At 36.6% G+C, this 25,350-nt stretch overlaps 1 protein-coding gene across 8 annotated transcripts in view; it reads right to left on the reverse strand.

The window, feature by feature from the left end:
• Positions 1 to 25,350, reverse strand: part of LTBP1 (latent transforming growth factor beta binding protein 1) — a 183,077-nt gene that overhangs the window by 57,304 nt on the left and 100,423 nt on the right. For 3 of the 8 annotated variants that reach the window (XM_053973833.1, XM_053973835.1, XM_053973837.1), the window contains 9 exons: positions 12,680 to 12,802; positions 10,986 to 11,153; positions 8,023 to 8,256; positions 7,083 to 7,105; positions 5,994 to 6,096; positions 5,307 to 5,405; positions 3,115 to 3,240; positions 1,843 to 1,968; positions 1,034 to 1,156 (listed from right to left, as the gene is read on the reverse strand). In XM_053973833.1, the coding sequence (XP_053829808.1) occupies positions 1,034 to 1,156; positions 1,843 to 1,968; positions 3,115 to 3,240; positions 5,307 to 5,405; positions 5,994 to 6,096; positions 7,083 to 7,105; positions 8,023 to 8,256; positions 10,986 to 11,153; positions 12,680 to 12,802 (1,125 nt within the window). The remainder of the gene's footprint in view (positions 1 to 1,033; positions 1,157 to 1,842; positions 1,969 to 3,114; positions 3,241 to 5,306; positions 5,406 to 5,993; positions 6,097 to 7,082; positions 7,106 to 8,022; positions 8,257 to 10,985; positions 11,154 to 12,679; positions 12,803 to 25,350) is intronic. The other 5 variants (XM_053973834.1, XM_053973836.1, XM_053973840.1 and 2 more) reach the window with 4 other exon arrangements.

Raw genomic sequence — 25,350 nt, forward strand, 5'->3', positions numbered from 1 at the left:
CAAATGTGTCATTTCCTTGGTTTGATGGATTAATGTAGGAGGATTTTCCCCTTAAGGAACCTTAAATAATTTTCAACAGAGAATTTGGTTTCAGAAATTACATTTTGTTAAGTTAAATTATAGAGAACTACCACCACACTATTTAATAATAAATTTGATGTAATTGTCTGATTTCTAGCCTAATTGAATTACAGATTCCCTAGTCACAGAGAAGATTTGCAAAGACTAGTTGTAAGAGTGAAATCTGTGAAACATTTAAATAAATAAAAAAAATTGGAAGAAGACTCTTTTAGCATTGCTCAGAGCAGCAAATATATACATGGCAGCTTTAAGTTGCTTATTTTCCAGGCAACCTAACATGTCAGCAATTTTATTCTATCCTATGTAACTTAGACTAAAGCATAAAAAAAATCATCTTTAAAATGAAATTATTTCTTGGGGTTTTTAGTTCACCATTCAAGTTGAAAATGAAAAAAATACCAGGAAAAAAGACCAAAATATCACACTAATGTAATGTGAAGCTTTGAAGGTCAGATATGCTAGGATCTCCTGCAACATGAAATATCTGCTTGATATAGATATTAAAAAGTCAACCTATCATTTGCTACCTGATATAATATATGGAAAATTAACTTTTTTTTTTTTTACAAAAACTTAGCAAGCAGGTAAGGACTAACAATGAAGTTAGTGATTCCATGGGAAGAGATGATAAAATGGCTGTTCCAAGACGGTTCTTTACACAGTGGGGGAACTCCTTTGCAGCATCTTAAATTTAAATAGCAGGAATTGAATTGCAGTTCCAGACACCAAATAATGACAATGATTGAAGAGTACTCACAAAGGCTTCCTGTTTAAGATTGCACCCTCTGAGATTTGTCCCTTTGCAGCTCAAGCTACAGTGCTAAGCCTCCCTTGAATAGCAGAGAATGTTAACAGCAGTAGTTTGGCACTGGTTTTGTGCTATCAATAAATGGTGCAATGAAGTGCTATCAGTATCAATCATTGTTGCCTCTAGGGAAGAGTCCAAACCTACCTTCACATTCCCCTCTCCTGTTCATTTGGTATCCACTATCACAATATTCACATCTGTATGAGCCAAGAGTGTTTATACAAAAGCCTTCTCCACAAGTGTGAGGTCTTGAACATTCATCAAAATCTGCAGATGACAAAGAAAAATTAAGAGAAGCTGCTTCACCATCGAAGTTTTGAATGCTTGCATCTCCTCAAAACTCTGCTTTAACTGAACACTAAGTAATAAGTTTGGATTTTTGAAGCTGTTTGCAAGCCACCTCAATGCTTGTAATCACAGAGAGAGTGAGTTTGAGAAACAGCAGGGTATAGAAGGCAGCCTGGGAGCATCCCTATGGCTGCAAACACAATGTGTATTGCTGCATGTATGCAGTACCCAAGGCAGCACTAAGCTAAGGCAGACCACAGCCCCTTCAGACTGTTAGTGTTGCTTTGTGAAGTCTATGGCTGTTTGCAGCTGTATTTAAAAATATGTTTTGTTTCAGCTTCTACTCATTGAAAGAGTGTTGAATATTTTTATTTTACACAGCAGGTGTTTTTACTAATCGGTAGTTTTCCTAAAAAATGATGTACTGAATAAATTCTTGTTTTTCAAGAAACAAACATTTGGAAAAGGAGTATCAGCTAGACAGCTGTATCAGCTTTGCTCACCACAACACCTGGTGAGAGACAGTGAAATATACTTCCAGACATCAGTCCAGTACCACTGACATTGAGGAAAAAAGAGTTTAAAAGGGGACTTTAAGAGGATTTAGCTTTGCTTCCTGAATAATTTTGATATTTTTATTTTCTATAAAGGAGACTAGTTATTACCAATGCAGTCAGTTCCATCTTCACTGGCCATGAATCCAGCTTGGCAAATACATAGGAAACTTCCTTCTGTATTTTCACAGCGTCCAAGGGAACAGAGATGTGGTGCCTGATCACACTCATTAATATCTGCAAAAGAAATGAAAACATTAGACTATAGAATAACGTATATAATTGTGATTCTTTTTGTGTATTCTATGTCATGCATTTGAAAAGACTGATCTTGTAATTATTTTAACTATTTGAAAAGGTATATATGTTTTCTCTCAGAGATGAAAAAAAGATGCATTAAATAGTTTTGGTTGGAGAAAAATGATCTTATTGGCTTAGACTGTAAGAATATTGCATTGGCCTGAAGAACGTGACATGATTACAGTTCAAATCACTACACTGTGTGCAACATGAGCACGAGCTGCAAGCATGGAACGTTAATAAAATCTGGATGAAATGAAGGGATTCTAAGTTGCCATTTGGCTGTGTTGCATAATTTATTTTTCAATACTGCAGTTGCACCTGACAGAACGTGTTACAGCGTGAAGCTACTGAGCTTTGATGGCATGAACACTTTATAGCATTTAATCTGTAGATACAATACACCCTTTCTGATCCAAGTTACACAGGAACCAGTATACTCTGAATGAAGAAAAGATACCAATACAGCTGCTTCCAAATCTGAAATGGCTCATGTAGGACCCCTTTGTCTCTGCCTTATGCTCATCAGAGAATTATCATCTAGAATTTACTAGCTTAAAAGGGAGTGAAGACCTTGCTTTGCAGGTCTTTCACTGTGCTTCTGGGTTTGTTTAGGATACACTTTCTCTTTTCAGTAGCAGGCTGAAAGGAAGGACCTAACAAAATGCCTGCAGTTAGTCTGCCTGCAGAGCTGGTATCTGGGTAAATCACTGTGAGAAACAGGCACAAATGCTTTTTTTTTTCCAAACTGAACTGTATTTCTTCCTAGTAGTCTGACTTTTAGATACCTGATACACAGCTGAGAGGAGATGGTCTGCCTAATTACTTTTTCTCTCACATCACAATGGGAGATGTTTTCATTCCATTTAATTAAATTCACACTGGCAGAGCAGCTGGAAGGCTGTATTAGAGACTACTTTGCAAATTTTATTTGGCATAGAAAAAAAAAGCCTTGTAGTTTGGAAGCATTCAACAGAGGAAAGAACACCTGACTGCTCTGTAGAGATTTCCCCTAACCAGATTCTTCATTTCAGGCATGTCATAGCATGATTATTTCAGATTTTTGAAAGCATCATTTCATACCAATGCACTTTGTCTGCTGATCATTAAGTTTGTACCCCTTGTAGCAGATGCAAGTGTATCCCACAGGCAAATTAACACAGTGTCCTGCTCCACAGATATCAGGATTAACTGTACATTCGTTGATTTCTAAGCAAAGAAAGAGAAATTTAATGTTAAACATATATAGTTCACAATACAATACAATACAATACAATACAATACAATACAATACAATACAATACTCTGTGATCCAAGTAGAAAGCTCAGGCACGAAAACAACTGTAAATCAAGTTTGCAACTCCTGAATTTCTCTAATGCATACCTTATCTGGAAGAATCTAGAAACAGCACTTTTCCTAGTGACATAATCTTATGTCCCATCCAAGATCTATAAATCAGTACATAAAATTTAAAGGAAAATGAAGATAAGATAAAATAAAAAAATATATATGGCTCAACCTTTGCACTGCACATTAAGAAAATAACTGCAGTGAGTTTCTGATTACAGTGGGTATCTTGATTTACAGAATACTCATCTACTAATGGCTTGGATGTATTTTGTAAGATAAGGAGATTCAGATATGGGCAGCATTGGATGCTAAATCCTTACAGTAGTTTTAGAAATTCCTGAAGCATGTGCATTACTGCAGAAAATAGTAATGACTGTCTTCATTTGCAACAAACTAAGGTTATACTGCAGTATGGAATTGTAATTCCTGAAAAAGAAGAAATTAACTGTAAAGAAGAATTGTTTATGTAGACAATTTAGAAACAAGTCACATTTAAATTTAACTAAAATTTAAAGTACAGAAATAAGGCACTCAAAAACTCAGCTTGAGCTGCAGTCAGTTTTTTAAATCCTGTTTAGGATTTAGTCCTACAAATCTTACTGCACTTTTCCTTTATTATCTCTGAACAACATATTGATTTACAGCACACAGCAATTTCTAATTCTACTAATTTTCCTGAGGAAATAAAAAACAGAACATGGAAAATTGACATTTTCTTTTTACTAACTGATGTGAGCTCCCAGCAAGGTAACTTTCTCTCCTTGTAAAGAAGCTGGGAGCTGGCTGGCAGATGGGGCACAGTCACAGAAGAGCTGACTTCCAAGTTCTAGTTTGATGATCACAACTATTTGAACCTTTGTATGGGATTGATAAAGTGTAATTACAGCAAACTGAAGGCAGCAGTTGAATGCTTACAGATGGACAGGATACTTTCTCTACTCCTACAGTACATTCAGGAGGATTTAACTGACAGAACTGTACAAACAGCTGGGTGATTTAGACCCTGTGTGCATTGCATCAACTCAAAAATCCATTCCTGCATGAATGAAAGCCATTTTGAAGCCATTTTTTATTAAAGTATGTGAAAATTCTCCCTCCGAATGGAAACCAGGAAACCTCTTTGTAGGTCTAAATATCTCTACAATATACAAGAATGCATCTTAGAGTATTTATCAGGATATTGCAATCACTTCAAAGCCTGTGTTCATTCTGGTTCATTCTAACCAATGTGAACTGTAATGCTCTCATGTATACAAATACAGTACATTCACCTTTTGGTTTCTAAATGCATAGCAGAAGAAATTTTGATGTCTTTTTGACACAGCTGTCATTTAGACAAATTTCAGGTATGGCAGGTACATTACTTGCATTTCTGTTATTTTCACTTCTTGACACACAGACATAGATGAGGTAACTTTTAATACATCAAAAAGGATGAAGCATGAACATCAAAAGAACATTTCAAAGTAGATCTTACAGTAATGTCTCACCTGCCTTTTGTAGAACATTCTGATCTACATCCCTTGAACTCTACATCCCTCAATGAACATCATCATTTATACTTCATGACAACACATGTAGACTGTCTAACAACCTGACCTGTATCCAAGAAGTATTCAGTTCTGGACTTGCCTTGCAGATCTGCAAAGAAAGTCCAGAACTGAATCTGAGGTGAATTATTAATTTTATCTTCTATTCTTTACTTGTGGACACAAAAATGGCAGGTACATCCTGGAAGGACCTGGGCCTGGCTCTCTTGATAGTAGCCTCATTGTTGGGCTGTTCTGCACTTTCTCCAGAATATTCCTTCTGCTCTACAACCACATTCTCTTCACTATGGTAATTCAGCAACAGCACAGAACAATAGTGTCAGGAACTCAGCCTTTTCTTAATTTATTGCAGTTCTAAAAGAGAAGTACAATACCTGTAACTTGAGTAGGTGCAATAACTTGACTTGCACTTGAAGTAGAGACTTCAGGAGCAACTTCAACAGGCAAAGGAGGGGATGTTTTCTCAATCACTACTGTGTGACATGGAATAGAAATCAATCACATCCAAAAAACCTATCTTAAAGCATTAAAAAAAAAACAACCCTTAAAGAATTCACACATGAATAAGCTAGGCACTATGGAGATTTTTGTTTATTCTGCTTTGACCTACAGTAAAAAAAAACCTATGTAATTGGGGTTTTCATCTTTCTACTGTTTCTGAAAAAATACACTGAGGTGCTAAAGAAAGAAAACACAGTTTTAAGACTTTGGCAGCAAAAGTTATGCATAAATCTGTAAAGAGCCACCTAAGCACAGTTTCCTCTTGAAAGGAGTACAAGGCTTCACCTCTTTTAATTTCAACATTAAAATTCTCATGCACATAATCCAGGATACCACTTCTTCTTAAAATATGTCTTTATTTCCTAAATAAGTCACCAAGCCAATGCCAACCTCTCAATTCCTCCCACTTCTGCTTCCATGATTTTTCTTTTGATCATGAAGAAATTGCTCTTGAAGCTCCAATCATTTTTTCATTGACCTCTGTTAGAATTGCTACTTTGCCATTCTTTTAAGAACTGTAAGCACTCTCTCACACCGAAGGAAAAGATAAAATAAGTTACCTGGAAACTGTGGATGCAGGTTAATTGTTGAAATTCCAGGAGAAAGCTGAGGCTGCCCAGGCTCTAGATAAGGCTGCTTTTCTTGATCAATGGAAGCCAATTCCTAGAATGATTAAAAAAATATAACTTTCTGAAAACATTCTCTTAATTCATAGCTACCCACAGACTCCTGGCTTGAGATACTGCTAACATTCTCACGTGAGTGGCTTTAGATAGCAGATCATTAATCACCATCAATTTAAATCTGAATGAACATGAAATACTATGTTTATACAATAGCATACAATTTAACATTGATTTCACTTGAAGCAGCCATTTCCTGGAGCTTCTAATTGTATCTTTGGGTTTGTCTCTCCATAATTCTCCCATTCTCTGGTCTTTAATTGCTCATAAATAGCATTTGAATGCAGTTCAGCATCACACAAAAGTATGCAATCACATCTAGGTGTCTGACAACTGTGAAAAGTTCCTTCTTAGCTACTGAAAACATCATCTTATTTTCATAGAAATGTTAGACACTTGTATATGTGTAGGAAAATTAAATGGAGCACAGCTGCAATTATTCACAACAAATTGCATTATCTCTAGCACAGAGAACCTGAAACCTCCAGAATGGGGGGCTTCACACAGATACACACTTGCTCTTCTCCAATGAACACAGGACACCCTAAACAACGGAATTAATTTAGGCACTAATAGCAGTCTCATAAGCAGGTGTAAGCAGGTGTCACAAATGCTTCTCAAAGCTTCATAATGTTTCTCTCTGATTTATTTTCTCTAGCTGTTAGTATCTGTGTATCTTCTTCACCCTGTCTGCATTTTTCAGTATCCTCTTTAAAATACAGTCTCCAGCATGAGATAGAGTGATATATACCACACCCTCCACCAAATGTCTCTAAGAGAGGTTAAAGTAATCTCTTTCCTGTACCTCACTACCTGCCTGTTATTGTACATTATAACAAAGGAACTATTTTTGCCTCAGGGTTTGAGCAAGTCCACAGTGACTTGTTTGTTCATCATAAATTCTAAATCCTTCCAGTTATCTGTATCCCATCTCATAACTCCTAGATAAATTACATCATGTTTTACCTGATCAGGAGCTGCAGTTGCCACTAAAATCAGAAAGAAAAAAAGAGAATTAATCATTCTTCACAAAACATTTTATTACAATTTATATTTTGTCACATTTGAAACTGGTTGTCACCATCACACAAAAAATTCAGGCTCAAACCTCATTCCAAAATAGTGGAAATATGATGTTCCTGAAGCAAGTGTAAAAACTAACTTGAAACCAGAATAAGATTCTACACACAATCTAATGTTTATTTACTCAGTGTTCAGCTCCCTTGTAGATTTCTCAATTGTTTACCTGCTTCCTGAGAAACAATTTGACAAGCACACAGGTTATTAACTCACTGATGAAACCTTTTCAATTCCTTCCAAGGGATATCAACATCTGTAAACACTTTAAAGGTAAATTAATATAATAATGATATATAATTTACCACTAACAAATTTGCAAGGATTTATTGAAGAAAAAAAATCAAGTTTTAAAATGTACCTTTTCTTTAGACAAGTAAGAGTGGTTTGGGTTTTTTTTTTCTCCACAAATATGACCTTTTTTTCTGGGAAAGAGTGGTAGGAATTTCATATAAATTCTTATTTTCCATTGCAGCTTTCCTTTTTAGAATTCAAATATATATATATATACATATATATATATATATATATATATATATATAAAAGTTTTTGAGAAAGTCTTACAACAAATATGTACTATTTCTGATCATAAAAATTATTGAGATTAAAGCAGTCTCGCTCTCTCTCCATGGTCTCAGCATCTGGCAGGACCTACCCACAACCTGTGGGAAGTGAATCCCGTGATGCAACACACCGGGCATCACGGAATGCTCTGCTGCAGGGAGTGGTGCCTCTCGGCCCTGCACTGTCCACAGCTGCCATGCAAAGAAACAAACCATGGAAGACACATGCACAGAAACAGAGAAAGACTAAATTTCCCCACTCTCACCTTCTTGTACAGCCATCTCAGTCTCACTTTTCTGTGAGAAGGTCAGTGCCTCCACTGGCTCTTCCTTTGCTGGGAGAGGTGGAGGAGAAGTACCTTTAGCAACAGGTTGAGTAATCGGGGTCTTGCCAATGGCAGGTGGCTGTACTCTAACTGCAGGGTGATGATATAGCTTGTTTCTGTGAGGGCCAGAAACCGTATAACCCATTCCACCAGGGCAGATTTCCTTAAAAGCAGCTAGATTTGGGATGGGAAAATATTCCTTTTAGGAGTCTAAAAGTGCAATATGTTGACATAGTGGAAAATATAATGACTACCACTAAGAAATTTAATCTCAAATTGTATATACATATTCACAAAAAACTTCTTAAAGAGAAGCTATGCATAGCATGCTAATACGACTGAGCATTCTCCCAAAAGCATGTTCTGGCTGTTTTTCCCAGGAGGTTTTCACTCCAGTTTACCATTTTAATTCAGTTATGCTTATCTGTCAATATATCAAGATTTTTTTAATTAATCCCCTTCAAACAGTATATCTATGTATTAATTTAAATGTGCAAATAGTCTTTAACATCTATATTGCATAATGAATGAAGACCACTACTGCTATAATTTTCTTTTTTGTAGAAATCAAAGGGAAAAAGCTCACAAGCCCTGTACTATAGGAGCAGAATACTATCAACCAGTATCCACACTGATCCACAAGATCCCACCTGACTACATCAGAAGCCTTATACCAGTCCAGATCCAAATTCCACTGAATTGAAAAAGGCTGGCTAAAAATAAGATGGGGATCATAAGAAGCCAAATCACTACTGGAAGAGAGGGGAAATAACCTTATTTATAAAGTTGCTACAGAAAAAGTTAATTAAAGTCAGGCAACACCACCTGCTCTGTATGAGCATCATGTTTTGCAGTTCTATTGGAAGAGTAAAAGGAGAAAGAAATACAAGTCAGTCTTCCTCCCCATCAAAGAGAATAGTTATACTCCTGTCAGGGTCAGGGAGACCTTTAGGAATCTTGAGGGGGCAGTGCTTCATTGTTTTTGTTGCGCTAGGTAAAGCCATGTTGGGATGAAACAAAAAAGATTTAATCTCCTGTGTGGGAATTCTTATGGCTGCCTGAGGGATGCGCCAAGTGGGACATTGGTAAGTTCACAAATTCTGCTTTGAACACATCAGGGTTTTAAAATGAATTAGCATCTAAAATAAAAGCACAAAGTACTAGCTAAAAGCACTCTACAGATGAGTTAAACTATACATTAATCACAGTATGCATTAACTGCGCAATATGTTCTGATGGTGTCTTAGTAATAGAAAATATGAAGGGTCAAACTAATTAAATTGAGTGGATTCAGAATAAGGAAATATTTTTTGCTGGGACAACAAATATCAAAACTTGTCATAAACACACCCAACTACTGAGGGTGGAAAATCTGGTCAAAGGAATAAGACAAAAAATTTGATGTCTGTCTCGTCAGATGCTTTCTTAGGACATAGGGAATCTTGCTTCAGGTCATATTCTCTCAAATAAAAAACAGGAATGTGAGCCTTATTCTACCACAGCTCTGATAAGAGCTCTCAACACCTGGGCATACAAATCTGGTCTCTCAGTGTCTCTTTAGGAGATGGTTTACTTTGTACAAATATTTTAGAAGCTTTTTATTTTAGTGGCTTTTTTACTAACATGGGATGCTGCAGTAAATACATTACCCCCTTCTGGAGTATCCCACTTTCACAAATTTTTCATAGAAAACTCTGAAACATTATGAATTTAACCTGTTACAGAAAGGAACATGTTTTTAAATCATGCAAGTACTCATTAAATGGGAAAAGCTCATCAGAACGTCCTACTAACAGATTTTCTTTCTAAAGTCTTTTCATTAAGAAAAAAATCACCAAAATAACCAATTCCATATGACACTCAATATATTTTTTGTGACTATATAGCAGTCAACATAAGAATGCATTCTGTGCTCCACTATACACACTATTGGGCATAAAGCCTCATGCAATATTCTCACAGATGTAAAACACCTGCACTTAAATTGCAAGTCATCTCATGAGAATGGATTTTTTTTCTCCATTAAAAAGGCATAGAAATATTATTTATCCAAAAGTGAACTGGTGTTTTAAAATCCTGATCAATGATCTAGTGATCCAATGGTCATGCAGGAAACAGTGGCTATAAAAATCTATTGAAATGCTCAAAACTGTTGTTCACTTTCATTTCTGTAAGTCAAACTTCAGAAAGGAAGGAATCTGCTCATCATATCTCACAATATCTCTGATAGCAGCTGTGGATTTCCCAAAGCAGCTAGCTGGTTTGAAAACGTAAATCTTTACAAAATACTTCAGAGAAATACATGACCGGTATCATGACGGTGACATCTGCAGCAGCAGCTCCAAGTCAAACACAGTGGATTGTCACTACAAATACCTGGGCTAAAATACTCAAGAGACTGAACATCATGTATATTAGAACCACCAATGGTGCTTCTAAAACCAATTAATTTGACCATACATTTGGGAAAAAAGATCATATTAAATTGATTTTCATTGAAGACTCCACGGGCATTTAAGTTTTAAGCAACATCAGGGAGTAAAAAGTACTTGAAAACTAGTGATTGGTATCTATAATATGTGGTATCTTAATCAATAACCAGCCAAAGTGAGAGTGGTGACCAAACAGGCTGATATTTTTGAACTCCTTATATATTTAAATAACAGCAGAACTCCAAGGGAACATTCATAATACAAGAGAGCTTTATGTGTCAAGTAAGGAATAGCACACTCCTCAAAATGGATGGTAAAGATATGAAGGAAGGTGAGAAAGCTGAGATGTTACCATGCATATCCTCTATCTGAAGTATATACTCTGGTGGTTGCTTTGGTTTTTTTAAAAGCATGCATAACAAACTAGGGGGCAGGGGCCAAGAGCTTGTATTTTTAGTGGGAAGTTCTTACCTGTTCCTGGTAGTGGACACTTCTCACAGTGTGGGCCCCAGGCTTTGCCAACACTGCAACAGCAAAGCTGCTTGCTGAGTTGAACAGAAAGAGGATGCATGCACTGTTTTCCTGCACTCACAAACCGGTAGCAGGGTCCTTTCTCTTCAGCAACTACAGGGTTATCAGCTGCAATGAAAGTGGAAGAGAGGATGGTACTGTTCACATGAAAAGCAAAACAGAGAAACACCACTAGATTTCCAACACCACTTAAACAGAATTCTGTCAGCAGAAGTTTTATTTCAAACACCTATCTCAGATGAGAACCACAACATTAAAAATTCTTATTTTGCATCAAACACTCCTAAATTCCAGCTTACTCTAGATCAAGGATAAGTAGTATTTGAAAGAAAAACAACAACAACAAAAAGTAAATTCAAAACCAGCAGTTGCCATGCTGCCACAATAAAGAGTGAGAATCATTTCTCTCACTTGCACACAGCTGCTGAAGATCAGCTACTGGCACTACACAGTTGTGTCAAGTTGTAAAGCCAAAGGAATGTCCATCTATAAGTAGGCTAAGCCAACAAGTCTGCAAAAGCTTTAAGTATCATACGTGACTTTTTTTTTCATAAAAGAGTACATGTCTACATTTTGTTGTGCTTAGTTTTAATGTGGAAGAGCCATAAGCTATGATTAGTATGAGGGAACAGAAAGCTAAGGTCCATCCAACTTTCTAATTTATGCATCTACATTAACATAAAGTTAACAGTTCTGGATAACACATTCACATAACGCAAAAAAAGACAGACACCTGATTTTCAACATGACATGTAAATGCAAAACCAAAACCTAACAACCAACTCCTTTCCTCTGGTGTTCAACTGCAAAGCAGTATGTAGTTCTTCAGACTGCTGAGAAGCTCTCTCAGCAACTGAATGTCATTAACAGTAGCATAAGATAGTTAAGCTAGGAAAAAACAAGAAAGAACTCACCTATGACTTGAGACTATATTTTATAAATGTAAAGATAGCTTGGAGAAAGAACTTAGTATTATAGCTAATTTTCACTTGTACATATTCTTCACAAAAAAAAAGTGCAAAATTTAGTTGTTCTTTACATTGCCTTTTCTTCTTGCAGAGGTCATTGATTGTAACCAAAGTAAAAACTAACTAATAGAGGGAAATATTTGCATTCATATAATTCACAACTTTTTCTTTCCCCTAATTATATCTTAATTTTTAATTCTTCTTAATTAAAAGGAAAATGTGCCAAAGACCATCCTGGGCTAAATCTTTATTAATGGAAACAACCCAGATCAAAGCTGCAGAGGTGGAAAAGGGGACAGCAGGACACAAAGATGGCTGAAACTAGCAGAGAGGGGATTAAAAAAAAAAAAACAGTGGAAACTCCAGGCTACTGAAAAATGTACATGGAGCTGGAGATGGCCTTGAATATTTGGTGCCTAGAAAATCAGGAAAAGATAGAAAGGATCCTGGGCAGCCACCGGTAGAGACCAAGGTTTCCAGGACAAAGAAACAGAAAAGAGGCAGGAACACTGAGACTGAGTAAATAAAGCGAATAAACTGAGAATATGAGCTGGGGACAGAAAAAGAAAGGTGACAGATGAGAATAGTTGGGCCCAGTCAAATAAATCTTCATCTGAAATATAACTAGTTATCTAATTTGGTACTTTAATTGGCAGTATTACTTACGTATGCATCTTGAGAGGGTAGGATCTGGAACAAATCCCATTTTGCAGGTACATCTGTAGCTGCCCATGGTATTCAAGCACTCACCATTAGGGCATACTCCCTGTAACTGACACTCATTGATATCTGTGGGAAAATTGAAAAAAATCAGATGCTGAAACATGTACTAATATTTCTCTTTCTTCAGAAGTTCTCTCTTTTTTTAAAATATATGAAGGATAACTGTTACAAGTTAACACTCTAATCAACACTTTTCCCCATACTGACATGTGATTTATAACCTTTTAAAACACTGCTGAGAACATAACAGAAACACAATTATATTTATACATCATTCTTAAGTACTCTGAATTAGAAAAACAAATACACTTTGACCGGCTTATCAATCCTTCTTCTCCTGACTAGATGATTGCTTGCACAGCTCAACACAGCTCACAAAAACATTCAAAGAGACAAGTTTTCACCAATCTAGTATATTTTACAAAGGGTAGAACACTGCTTGCCACATTTAATAGAGTTTTTATTAGTATTTATATTTAAGAGTGCTCAAAGGTCCATTATGCTGAAAGAAGCACAATGCAAAAACATCATCTGTAGCCCAAAGGAACTTGATGACAAGAACATGCTTCAGGGAGCACAGAACACACCTGACATGGAAAGAATTGCAGCTGTGGCAACGGCAACACAACTTCTTGACAATTATGTTGAACCTGAGTCAGCAGTGCCCTGGCAGCCAGGAGGGCCAACCCTGCCCTGTCAGGCACAGCATCACCAGCCAGGCAAGGGAGGGGATTGTCCTGCTCTGCTCTGAGCTGGGGCAGCCTCACCTTGAGTGCTGGGGGCAGTGTTGGGTGACACGATGTAAAAAGGCATTGAACTGTTAGAGAGTGTCCAAAGGAGGACCACGAGGATGGTGAAGGGACTTGAGGAGCAGCTGTATGAGGAGCAGCTGAGGTCACTTGGTCTGTCCAGCCTGGAGGAGACTGAGGGGACACCTCACTGCAGCTACAACTTCCTCATGAGGGGAAGAGGAGGGGCAGGCACTAGCTCTGCTCTGTGACAGGACCCAAGGGAATGGCCTGAAGTTGCGTCAGGGGAGGTTTAAGTTGGATGTTAGGAAAAGGTTTTTCATCCAGAGAGTGGTTGGGCACTGGAACAGCTCCCCAGGGAAGTGGTCACAGCAGCAGCCTGACAGAGTTCAAGGAGTGTTTGGACAACACTCTTGGGCACCTGGTGGGATTCCTGGGGATGGTGCTGTGCAGGGCCAGGACCTGAACTCTCTGATCCTTGTGGGTCCCTTCCAACTCTGCATGTTCTGTGATTCTGTGAACTGCTTCAATAAAGTTTGCTGTTACTAGGCCACCTGTGCAAGTATTGCTTTCAGGGTCTGACTGAATAATCCTCCCATTCCCCAAGCATTGGGCCTCAGGTCTATATCACACTCATGGTTGCATTTTTAGTTCACTTACTCTTAAAACAGGACCTGTCTAATAATAATCTGGATACCATCTGTAACTAAGTCAGCCAAACTAGGTTTTTATTTCAGGGGACAGCAACAACATAGTTTGCACTGATAATCCAAATGTCAAAAGAGTAACAAAAATAAAATTTAAAAATCCTCTAATTTATAATTATCTTTATTATAAATTGCAGTCTCTTCTTTCAGAAAAACTGAGAGAGTAGCTTGAAACAGACCTACCTTAAAATATTTACATCTATTATTTTCCATCAGTCTTTTCCTCCCTATCCTTAAGGCTAGGGAAAAACACCTACCTTGCTGGGTAAACAAACTTCATGTGGAAGTTAGAAATTCCAGCTAGTTCTTTGAAAATTAGGTATTAGTGATCATTTAGCTAAAATATATAATATTTATTATCTTTCCTTTTAACTTTTATAATACCAGCCTCACGAAATTTGACCTCATTGTATGTTGCTTCCTAATTCAACATCATCACTAAGGGTAAGAGGTTGAATATACAAAATGTAACAGATGTGCCAAAGTTTGCATTTGGAAACCTATAGAAAGATTCTTTTTTCATATTTCTCCATTAGTTTGGCTACCTGTCCCATGACACAAGAGTACACAGTACAGCAGACTCTGGCAGTTGCCATATCAGGCACATTTTTTTTCTAAATACTGTGTTGAGCTTATCCCTCAGCTCTTCCAGTGCTATACCTAATATAATATCTTGACACCACCTGGATAAACTTCACTTCTATGCACTTAGCTGCATGTGACAAGGAGTAATAATTTATATCCTAGAACTTTAGATGAAATGTGATGGAAACCACATGAATTACAAAGGATCAGCTCTGCCTCAAAGGAATTTTCAAGTGAAATTCCCAGACTATATGACTTTCTGACCTCAGAGGGAGTGGACTATTTAAAGAGGAGAATGGTATAAGAAAAGAGCAGAAAAAACAGCTGAAATATTTTTGTACAGCAGTCTACTTTTTCTCCTGTCCAATGTTTAAGCAGGATGACATCCCATGTAAGAACAGAGGGATCTTATATAAGGATTGCATTAATACAATAAAGCTAGACGTTTTCAGATGCACTTGAATTTTATGAAGTTTCTTCATCAGACTAGGTTCTTTTACCCTGAAATCTCAAAATATGATCAAAGGCATCTACACAGTCCCAACTGATCCCAGGAGGAAGATTATCACTATTTCAAATACCATTATAATTTGTGAGCATTAAAGAAATGAACTTAAATCTTAACAGTTAGCAAACTAAAGACATTATTGAAACATCCCTAAATAGAAACACAGAGATGCTGCTGTAAAGTTGTTGGGAGGAAAGGACATATTACTAATGTTTTATTTTCTAAAATTAGGCTCAACTAGGACCTGATGGAACAAAAGACTCTGAAATATCTAGAAGCTAAGACAAAGAAAATACTGGAACACTCAAGAACCCTCTATTGAATTTTCTATCTGTTGGCAATTTGGGTTGTCAGATCAGTCTTCAAATGCTAAACCACAGAACAATTCGACTTGCTTTGATAAAGCATTTTCTCTGATGCCAGAAATAAGCTAGAGGAAGAGATAGTATCCTTTACTCTGAGTACAGGAAAAATGTCATTATCTGGGTTCATTTCAAAATGAAAATCCCCAACACAATTACAGAAATTACACATACACTTATGAACAAAAACCACGTACAGATTTTGGAGGAAGAGGAAAAACACAGGAGAAATTGATACACATAATGAAAATAATTTCTCTACTTCCTACAATGTAATACCCAGACATTTTTAAACAACTTTCTCCCTTTCCAAATTCTCAGTATATGTTTTTCTTTACAGGAAAATTAACGTATATGACTGCAGGAAAATGCAAGATAAATGCCAAGCAACATACATAATGTATCAATTTTCTGATGACTTTTTCTGGAATTCAAATTAGCAGAAATGCTTTGTCTAATGAAAACAGCATTTAAGTTTTACATCATCAAAGAAGACAGCTTATTTTAAATAATGACAATTTGACTTAGATTTTACAATTCTTATTTTCAGTAAAAAGACTAAGTCTCTTGTTTGTTAACCATTAAAATACATTGTTATTTACATATATGTCAGCATGAAATTGATGGCACTTTTTCTTTCTATCTAGGAGAATAATTCCACCCTTCTACATGTTTTTAAGCAAGGTAAGTAATTCCATGGCTTAATATAAGTGCATTTGTATTTTCAGTGTTAAAAATGATTAATGATGCATTCTTCACTTTACTCATTTGCATCCACTTTCATTTAAAGGAATGTTAAGAAATCTATATATGGACAAACTTTATTATTTGAATATTAGAAGTATGAATGCTTCAAGGCATTTTTTCCTGGAGTGGCTGGTTTGTGGATACATGAGATCTTCCTATAATTCATGAATACACAGTCATCCTTCTTTCCAAATGATTCAACTATTCTGCAGGAAACATTCATAGATGCTGTCATTATTGCCTCCGTATTCAATCTCTTTAGAGATAAACTGTTCTTGTATGTCTTCTACCAAAAACATAATTCCTCACCCACATGAGCTCTGTTATTGCTATTTAATGTGGGCACTGCTACATTTAAATACCAGCTCATACATATGTAAATATCAACTAACATGTCTTCTAGAGTTACTGATAAAGACATTATTTTTGCTAAATTTGTCCAATTTTTAAAGTTAACTTCATCGTGCATGTTCCAGTGCCTCAGCATAACTTAATTACAGTGTATTTCAATGTGCCTTTTCCTGGTCATGTCTACCGAATGAGCTCATAGAATAACTGAGCTGATGCTCTATGCTGAATTACACCAGCTCCTCTAGGGATTCCACAGAATCAAGCCAGAAGTGCTGATTAAAGAAAAAAAAAAAAACCTCAAATTGTCAAAAGAAACATATATACACATAGGAATAGTGCTTATTTAACAACTTGAGCAGAAAAAAAAAAAAAAATTCCTCCCAGATTTACTATCTACTTCACTTCAGACTGTGGTAAAAGGCCATCTATCCAAACTGTTTCCTACCACCTGCCAGCCTGCCCAGCTGTGCAAATTGCATTGGAATCAACTTGTTCAAGCAGCTTGAAAGGAAATCTGATTCGAGATTAGCAGACTTTTTTTTAGCCCTCTATTTCTTGTATATGGACATTAAAAATATTTCAATTTTACATTAGAATAGGAATAAGAATTAATTTGATCCATTGTAAAAACTAGAAAAAAGTGTCTGAATAATGTCTTGTGCAGAAGCACAAACTGATGGCATGCTTGAGGAGTAATTTGATCAAATGCCTTCATCTACACAGAGGAAATACTAAGGGGCCAGGTAGCAGTACTATAAAACCACACATATGCAAATAAAGCTTTCTGAAGACCAACTCAATGTAGACTTTCAGTTTTTGAGAAAAGCAGAGCAATGTAGATCCATTGGTAAAAAGCCTCTGTACCAGTGATACAAAAAAAAAGAGAATTCAAACAAGGAGATATTCCACACAGCACCTCACATGGCTCCATAAAGAACTCTCACAATAAGCGCTGTCATTTATAATTTATACAGAACTGGTAAATAAATCACTGACATTTTAACAGTTGATGTTTGATAATATGAATGACTTGACCCTTTCTCAATGGTAATAAATGGGTATAATCCACTGGCATGAAAGAAGCATTGTCAATTCTGTGTTGACTGACAGCCTGACCCTTTGCAGTTATCCATGCCAAATATGTGGAACTGGTCCTTGACACACTGTGTCCCTGGATTTGGTAGCCCATCCCCATGAAAGTCTGACTTATCCTTACAATCAGTTGAGATGGCAGTGGAAGCCAAATGCCATCCCAGCAGCCCTCTTGGTGACTCTGCTCTCACAAGTTCACCCAAAGACACAGAAACTTTGTCACAACCACGGTCTTAACAGTGATGCAGCAGCACAGATGAGTCTGCTGTGACTCAGCTCCTCCTATACCCTTTTCTAAGCATAGCTTGATGTATGATGAGGTCAGCCACCATGCTCCAGCTTCAAATAACCCAGACACTGTAACCAAACTTCTGCTAATCTGTCCCACTGAGGAGAATTTAAAACAGGCTCTCTTAACAACAACAGTTGGTGTTTGATACCTTCCCACACATTTTTATAGGTCTTCTGGGTGTTAGGTCAGCCTGCTCTCAGAAAATGCAATGTGTTAATGACTCACTGCCACTGAATTTCCTGGTGAAAAAAAGCAAGCTGTAACAGCCATTTTCTAACTGCATGCCTGTCTGCTTATGTGGAGGGTACAACTATGAGCATAGTACAATCTCCATGAATTAAAAAAACCCAACAACAACAAAAAACAACCCTCAAAACCAACCAAGCAAAGCAGGAAGGTGGGAACAATTTAAACAAGTATACACACAGTAACACTGAACTTGTTATAAACCGTTTAATTATATAGCTTTACTAAGTCCAAAACCAGATTCATCTTCAAAGAACTTTATGTCCATTATTAGAAGATAAAAGATGGAAATTAATTGGTAAGTCAGATAACGAAAAGAAAATTTACTTTGCTCATGTTTTTTTTCTTCTTGCTTTCTATGAATGTTCACAAAGAAATTCTATTTGGATTTTTGTCCAGTGTAAGGCAATCATCAAGATTTCATATTAGAAATATCCCAAAGCACTTTACTAGAATCTTGGTCCACATATATATTTAACACAATCAGATATTTTTACTCATGACCACACATTGACATTTGCATGGGCTGAGTATCACAATACTGAACTAAATTTTGTACAGTCTAAGTGCCGGCAACAGTTAATATCACCTATTTTCTTCTAATAACTGTGATTTAGAGAAGGATTGAATATTCCAGAAGAAATAAAAATGCAGGAAGCTTCTGAAAAACAACCTGACTCTTATCTGTTACTCTTCTCTAAACAGCTCTTGCTTGCCTAAAAATCAAAACCCCCAGTGATTTTTCAACATCTCCACCTGTATTTCCTCAAGTACAGATTTACTCGTTCAGCTCTCTTACATACGCTGCACAATGGGAAACTGCGATGACTGAAAAAGAAATGCATCAATCAAAACTTCAAATTCTGTCCTAAAGTACTTAAATTTCAGTGACAAACATTTTCACACGTAATGGAAGGTCTCCCTCTTGCTAATGTAGAGGTATTTATGTTCAGAAAAGTACAATGTAGTACAATCTCTTTCTCAACAGAATGACAATGCACAGAACTCTGTGCTGGAGGGGAGGACATGCTGCAGAAGGTCTTAACTTCTAATATTCTGCTTGCATTCCCCAATTCTACACTGGCTTTTAAATTAGATTAAAACAGCGTTTGTGACTGCATTAGCTGCAGTTCTACAGTACTTAGGTTCTTTACTGGAAACCTACAAGCAACTTCTCTCACATTTCCTTGAACAGTGTTATACCTAATTCAATCACATCCAGGAAGTGAATCATTTCAGCTTTATTCCAAGATTAATGACATTTAACACAGCCTGAGTAACCTTTATCCAAGAATAACAAACCATGCTAAGTGTAAACATCCAAACCTAGGAAAAATTCCTGTGCTTGCTTAAAATGAGATCTGTACCTGTCACTTACTGTTGAAAGAATATGCTTTGCTTGGTTACTGTAAAACATGCTGAGTTATTTACTACATCATAAAGCTCCTTTAATTTCCCCTTTTACTGAAATACCGAGCAAATATGGAAATGCCTTACAGCTTGCTTCTGTTCTACACGTTAACAGGCCAATACAACCTGAAGGGGATGGCTGTAGCAGCAAAGTGGTGCAGAAGGACTGCTGATCAGCAGAGAGCTGCTCTGCTACAGAGCACCCTACAAAAGCTGATGGCTGGAGTATCAGCTCTGCAGCTCCCTTTGGCAGCTTCCAGTTGTAAGGCTATTTAGGAAGAGAAGTTCACTGTGTTTTGGCTGTGTTAACCATTACAACAGTCTCTTAGACCACCCAGGCCCAGCTGGCCTAATTCAGAAATGCTGAGGTGGTGTAAAGCTGTCTTCTCTGCCTCCAGACTTGTAAGTCATTCGGACACAGGGAGCAAGGCCACTGCCCAGCCTTTTCGGATAGTGAGCAATGCCCATATTTGGTCACAGAATGCAGGAATTTGAAACATTCCTATACAATTAAATTCATTCTTTCATTTCAAGGCTTAGCACATTGAATTTATGTTTATCAAAATCATTGCTGCTTGGAAATCTTAACCATATTTACAACCGAATGTACATGTTTATTATTGTGTTCTGCAATCTTCTGATATTACATTATTTAAATCTATCTATTCATTTTAAAGAAAACATTTTTACTCAAGAAAAGCAGTCTATGAATTCAAAAAGGTCAGGGGTTACTGCAAGAATTTTGAACAAAGTAAATACAAAAAAAAAATAATTTTTTTTTTTTTGAAAGAGACCACTCCTACTATTGATGTAAATAATGCAGTCAAATTTCTTTTCAGGAGAGCTGACACCTTGGAAATGATAGGTTACACTATCAAAATGGGACTGAGGTTTGATTTTATTACTATTTTTTGCTGAAGTAACTAAAAAAGGCATTTAACATTCTTCAGCTTTGTTTATGAAAATTTTAAGTGATTTAGTATAAATTAAAAAAATAATACCTCTTCTGAAGCAATAGATGTCACTTGTATCATTGAGTTTGCTATATTACAAATTTGGTAGGTGATTTTTGATTACATGAATTAATATGACTCAAAAAACAATGAACAAGTCCAATTTTCAAAGCCACATTACATGCACTAGAAGAAAACAAAACAACATATAATTTTACCATTTTTAATACAACACATAACAAGGCATGAAAAACTAAATATGCAACTGCTTTCAGCTAACACAGTCATGATATCCAGAAGGTTCTTATAAAATTTGGACCAAGAATAGGAACTTCTAGAAGTAAGGATTTCTAGTCAGACCACCACAGCCCTGGTAACATCACTGAATTATTCAGAATAAACTTGTGGCTAGAGACGTACTGCATCCCATCTCACCCCCTCTGTCCCAAGTGGCTGGTGCTGGAGCACACCTGTTTTAAGCAATCTCAATAGCTGACTACAGGCCTAAGCACTGTGGAAAGATAAATTTCTGAAGGGGGACTTTACAGTTAGCTCTGAAATCCTACCTCTATGTTTATCTAAAACTGACTGACTTTGTTTAAATTACTAAGTAATAAAACCAAATGGAAAATATTTGTCCCATTCTGATGCAAAGGGAACAATTTGCCTTTCAATAAGACCCATGCACCCTTAAAACACTCCACTGTATTTAAGCAAAGAAAGCTGTCTAGATCAATTACATACTAATTAGAATTTGCCAAAGTATTTAGGCAACTTCCTAATTAAAAATGACATAGTGGTCAGTCATTAAATGTTTAGTAATATCTGCCTTGATAGATCTTTTCATGCTGTAAGTGCTTTAATATGCATAATAAATCATGCTGTAAATTTAGACTGGAACATTTAATTTATGTCAATTGTGAAAATTTGATACATTCTGGTAAGTTAAATACTAAGCTTCACTGTGAGTACCATCTGACTGATTGACCTCCAAATTGACTCAATATGCAGGCATCAGATTTTATTCTCCTTATGAAAATCAATTACAATCAATTACCTATTAACACCACAGAAAATACTTTTCCAACTCTTTCTGCTATAGCTACATTAACCACTATTAATATCCTCTAAGAAAAATACAGTGCCCAGATTTTACTGCCTCCATTATAGTTGACTGTTTCAATAATAACTTGATTAGCGAGAATGAGAGGTAAAAGAAACAAAAAACAAGGCTTTCTTGCTAAATAAACTATTGCAATGTTTTTTAAAATCATAGAAAAACCAGTTGCTTATTCTAAGAAATGACCCACAGATTTCTGTGAGCTAGCAGAATGGCAGCAGAAGAAATCAGTCCAACTCGTTTTGTGCTTTTGCGTGGAATTTACCAGAAAGCAAGTTTGCAGAGCCACACTTCTCAAACACATAATCAGTGTCCAAACAGCAACCCAGCCCAGTTTCTGGAGATATATTTGTTTCTTACTATGATCATCACAAAAGAACTTCTTTGAAAGACGGTTGTTGACTTAGTGAGTAACATTAAACAGCATTTCTTATTAATGAAGCTCTTTTATTACTTAAAAAGAGTAAAATAAATATGCAACATGCAGAGAAAACAAATTTATTACTGGATTTTAGGGACAAATGTAGGAGGGAAGAATATACCTTCAAAATTTATCTTAAATAATGATGAAGCCAAGGGAAAAGTGCTTCAAGTCCCCTGAGCATGTGATTATAGAATTTGATCTATCAACATACAAGTACTAGTTTCAGCAAGCTCATAAACATTTAATTTTAATAATATTGGAACTTTCCAAGAACTTCCATGCACTTTTTACTTCATTGCAAAAAAACAAGCGTTCAGGTATTTTTCCAGTTCTTCAAGATAAGATTTCTAAAGTGCTCTGTTGGCAATATGTAGTTTCCTGAAAAATGAATCTAACCTTTTCACCAGCTGTTCTTTCCATTCTATTTCAGTTTTCCAAGAAAACCATTAGCAGACTAAGGAAACAGTAAGTATAACTTTAAGCAGGGAACCAGAAATTAGCATTGCATGTGGATTCTAACAAAGAAGTTGCAACACTGACAATCTGTATTTTGGCTCTAATGACAGCCTTAGGGCATCCATGTGCATACATATAATAAATCACCCCATTGAAAAGATAATTACTGAGGGGGGGAAAAAGATTTCTTGATAGTAATTACACTAAACTGCTTGAATTAACATACCCACAGATGGTTCTTTGTGGTCCTACTTACACATTAGACAGAAGAATGCTTGATTACATTAGTTCACTCACTTGAAAGGCAAAAAAAATAATGATCTGGTAATTATTCACACTAAATACTCCTTAGTTGATGAAGCCTATGTAGAGTTTTGACTACAAAACCAAAGTAGAACAAAAGGTTAATTAGGCTTTTAGGCCTGAGTTTTCAAAGGCAGTGAAAGTTGGACAACATCTAGGTGAAAAAAACCAATCTATTTTAGCTGCAGGCAGGGATTCAGAAATATATTCCCATTACTATTTGGTCTGGCAGCCCTGGCCCTTTCTAAGCACGGACACAGCCTGTGTACCCTTTCAGCAAAGAATAATCTAATTAAAACTTACACTTGCATATGGACATGCTGTTCCACTCCCTTCCAATTTAATTGTAAGGATTCTTAAAGGAATATGAATACTCCCACGCCAGCAGCTTAAACAGTTTCCTTCTGCCATCTGTGGCTGTCCATGTTAGTGATATGGACAGCTCTTTCTTCATTAGCCCTGGCTTCTTCTCTTATAGAAAAGCATGTCTGCTTCAGATAAACAAACAGGACACTTCTGGCTGACCCATTGAGTAGTACATGCTAATAACCATTTCAGGGCTGAAATGCACCCTGCCAGCAGCTTTCACATATGAAGCTAGCTTTCCTGAAGAACGTTCAAACAGAGGTTAAAATCCTGACCCTCTGAAAGAAAATGGTAATCTTGTTATTTACTTCAATAGGACTAAATTCCATCACGGCTTTGTTTCATGGGTATTCCTTCTCCCATTTGTATCTCCTTATTGGAGTGTGTTAGTGAGAAAATTACACAGGAGCTATTTAAATCTCAGTAAAGCAATAAGGGAAACCTTCAACAACCACTACCAAATCCCTCTCCAGAAAGTTAGGAGATTGTCCCCATCCTAAATTCATCAACAGGCTGGTAAGATAATCCTACTATCATGTTGTGATTAAACACTACATAATAAATTTCCATGTATCAACTACAAGTTATATTTGGAGTCTACAGCTCACTCTCTTCTGGGATAGTGACAGCTGTATAAAACAAATTGCTTAAAGCCTCATATTTCTTGCAGTTTTAGTCATGTAGTACAAAAATGTGTCAGGAGAAGAATTATCAAAATTCAGCACAAAACCCAATGATTAGCCTACCAGGTACAGATCTATTTCTGTACACTACTGTGGCAGTACTCAGTTCCCTCTTATGCTCCTACCCAGAGACATATGTTCTCTCTCTATCAGCCTGTCATTGCTCAGTGAAACAACTTCCTGGCCTATTTCTGGCAACCTTCACAAGCACCAGACCATTTCTAACTGTCCATAACCCCTGAAAACGATCCTAGTTTCCATGAAATAAGGTTTGCCAACACCTAGTGTCAACCTCTTGAACCAAACAGAATGCCCTATTCGCCTTTAAATTCCTGCTGTGTTGCTGCTGTCTGAAACCATTGTGTGTTCTGTGGGGTATACATGCGACTACTGAAGATATCAAAAGCTCCTGTCTCTCCTGGATCATGCTCAGAGTGTTGCATGAGGGCACTAATCCATCATGGCATCTTCTAGACACTTTCCAGGGTCAAAGTTAGAAAACCTCTCTTTTGCAGTCTCTGAAAAACCTTGTGACTGATACATGGAACAAGACAATCTCTTTCAAAATAGCTGGAACCGTCTTGCTGAAATACATCCATCATCTGCATGTTTAATTTCAGGCATAAAAAGGCTGCCCATTTACATCTGACACTCACTTCCTTCAACTTTTCACTTTGCAGTCTTCATTTGCAAATTGCCATCAATATCTCCCCATCCCTTTTATTTACTAAGAGGACTTTACAGTCTTCCACTGCAGAGCAGGGAACAAGCTCTTGAGATGCAATTGGCAGCTCTCCTCCATTTACGTTTTTAGTGTTTTGACCCATCCAGTCCTCCAAATGCCCCTACCCTGCAAGCTGGTAAACCACTAGGTAGAGATCTGAGCAACAGGTAGGCTCAGGTAGCTGCAGATAGTTCACATCTCCCTCAGCAATGAAACAGCATGATGTTTGTGTTCAGTGCTCTAAAAACTTTATTATTTAAAGTTTATTATTTAAAACTTTATTATTTAAAGTGGGCAAATAATGTCTTTATGCAACTGTCTATTGTACATTCCCTCATTGTCATGCAAAGTGAAAATTTTCAGTTAAATAAGATTAAATTTATGTCCAAAATGTCTACAAATATCCTTTAACATCAACTATTCTTTCATTTTATCCAGCTCTTCACCAGCACTACTATTTATTGGGACCTCTTTATCGCTTGCAGTATAAACACTGATCAAGAATCCAGGCCACAGCAGTATCAGCTTGATACTTG

This window comes from Vidua macroura, chromosome 3, assembly GCF_024509145.1.
Source record: "Vidua macroura isolate BioBank_ID:100142 chromosome 3, ASM2450914v1, whole genome shotgun sequence".
In the NCBI taxonomy this organism is placed as follows: Eukaryota; Metazoa; Chordata; class Aves; order Passeriformes; family Viduidae; genus Vidua; species Vidua macroura.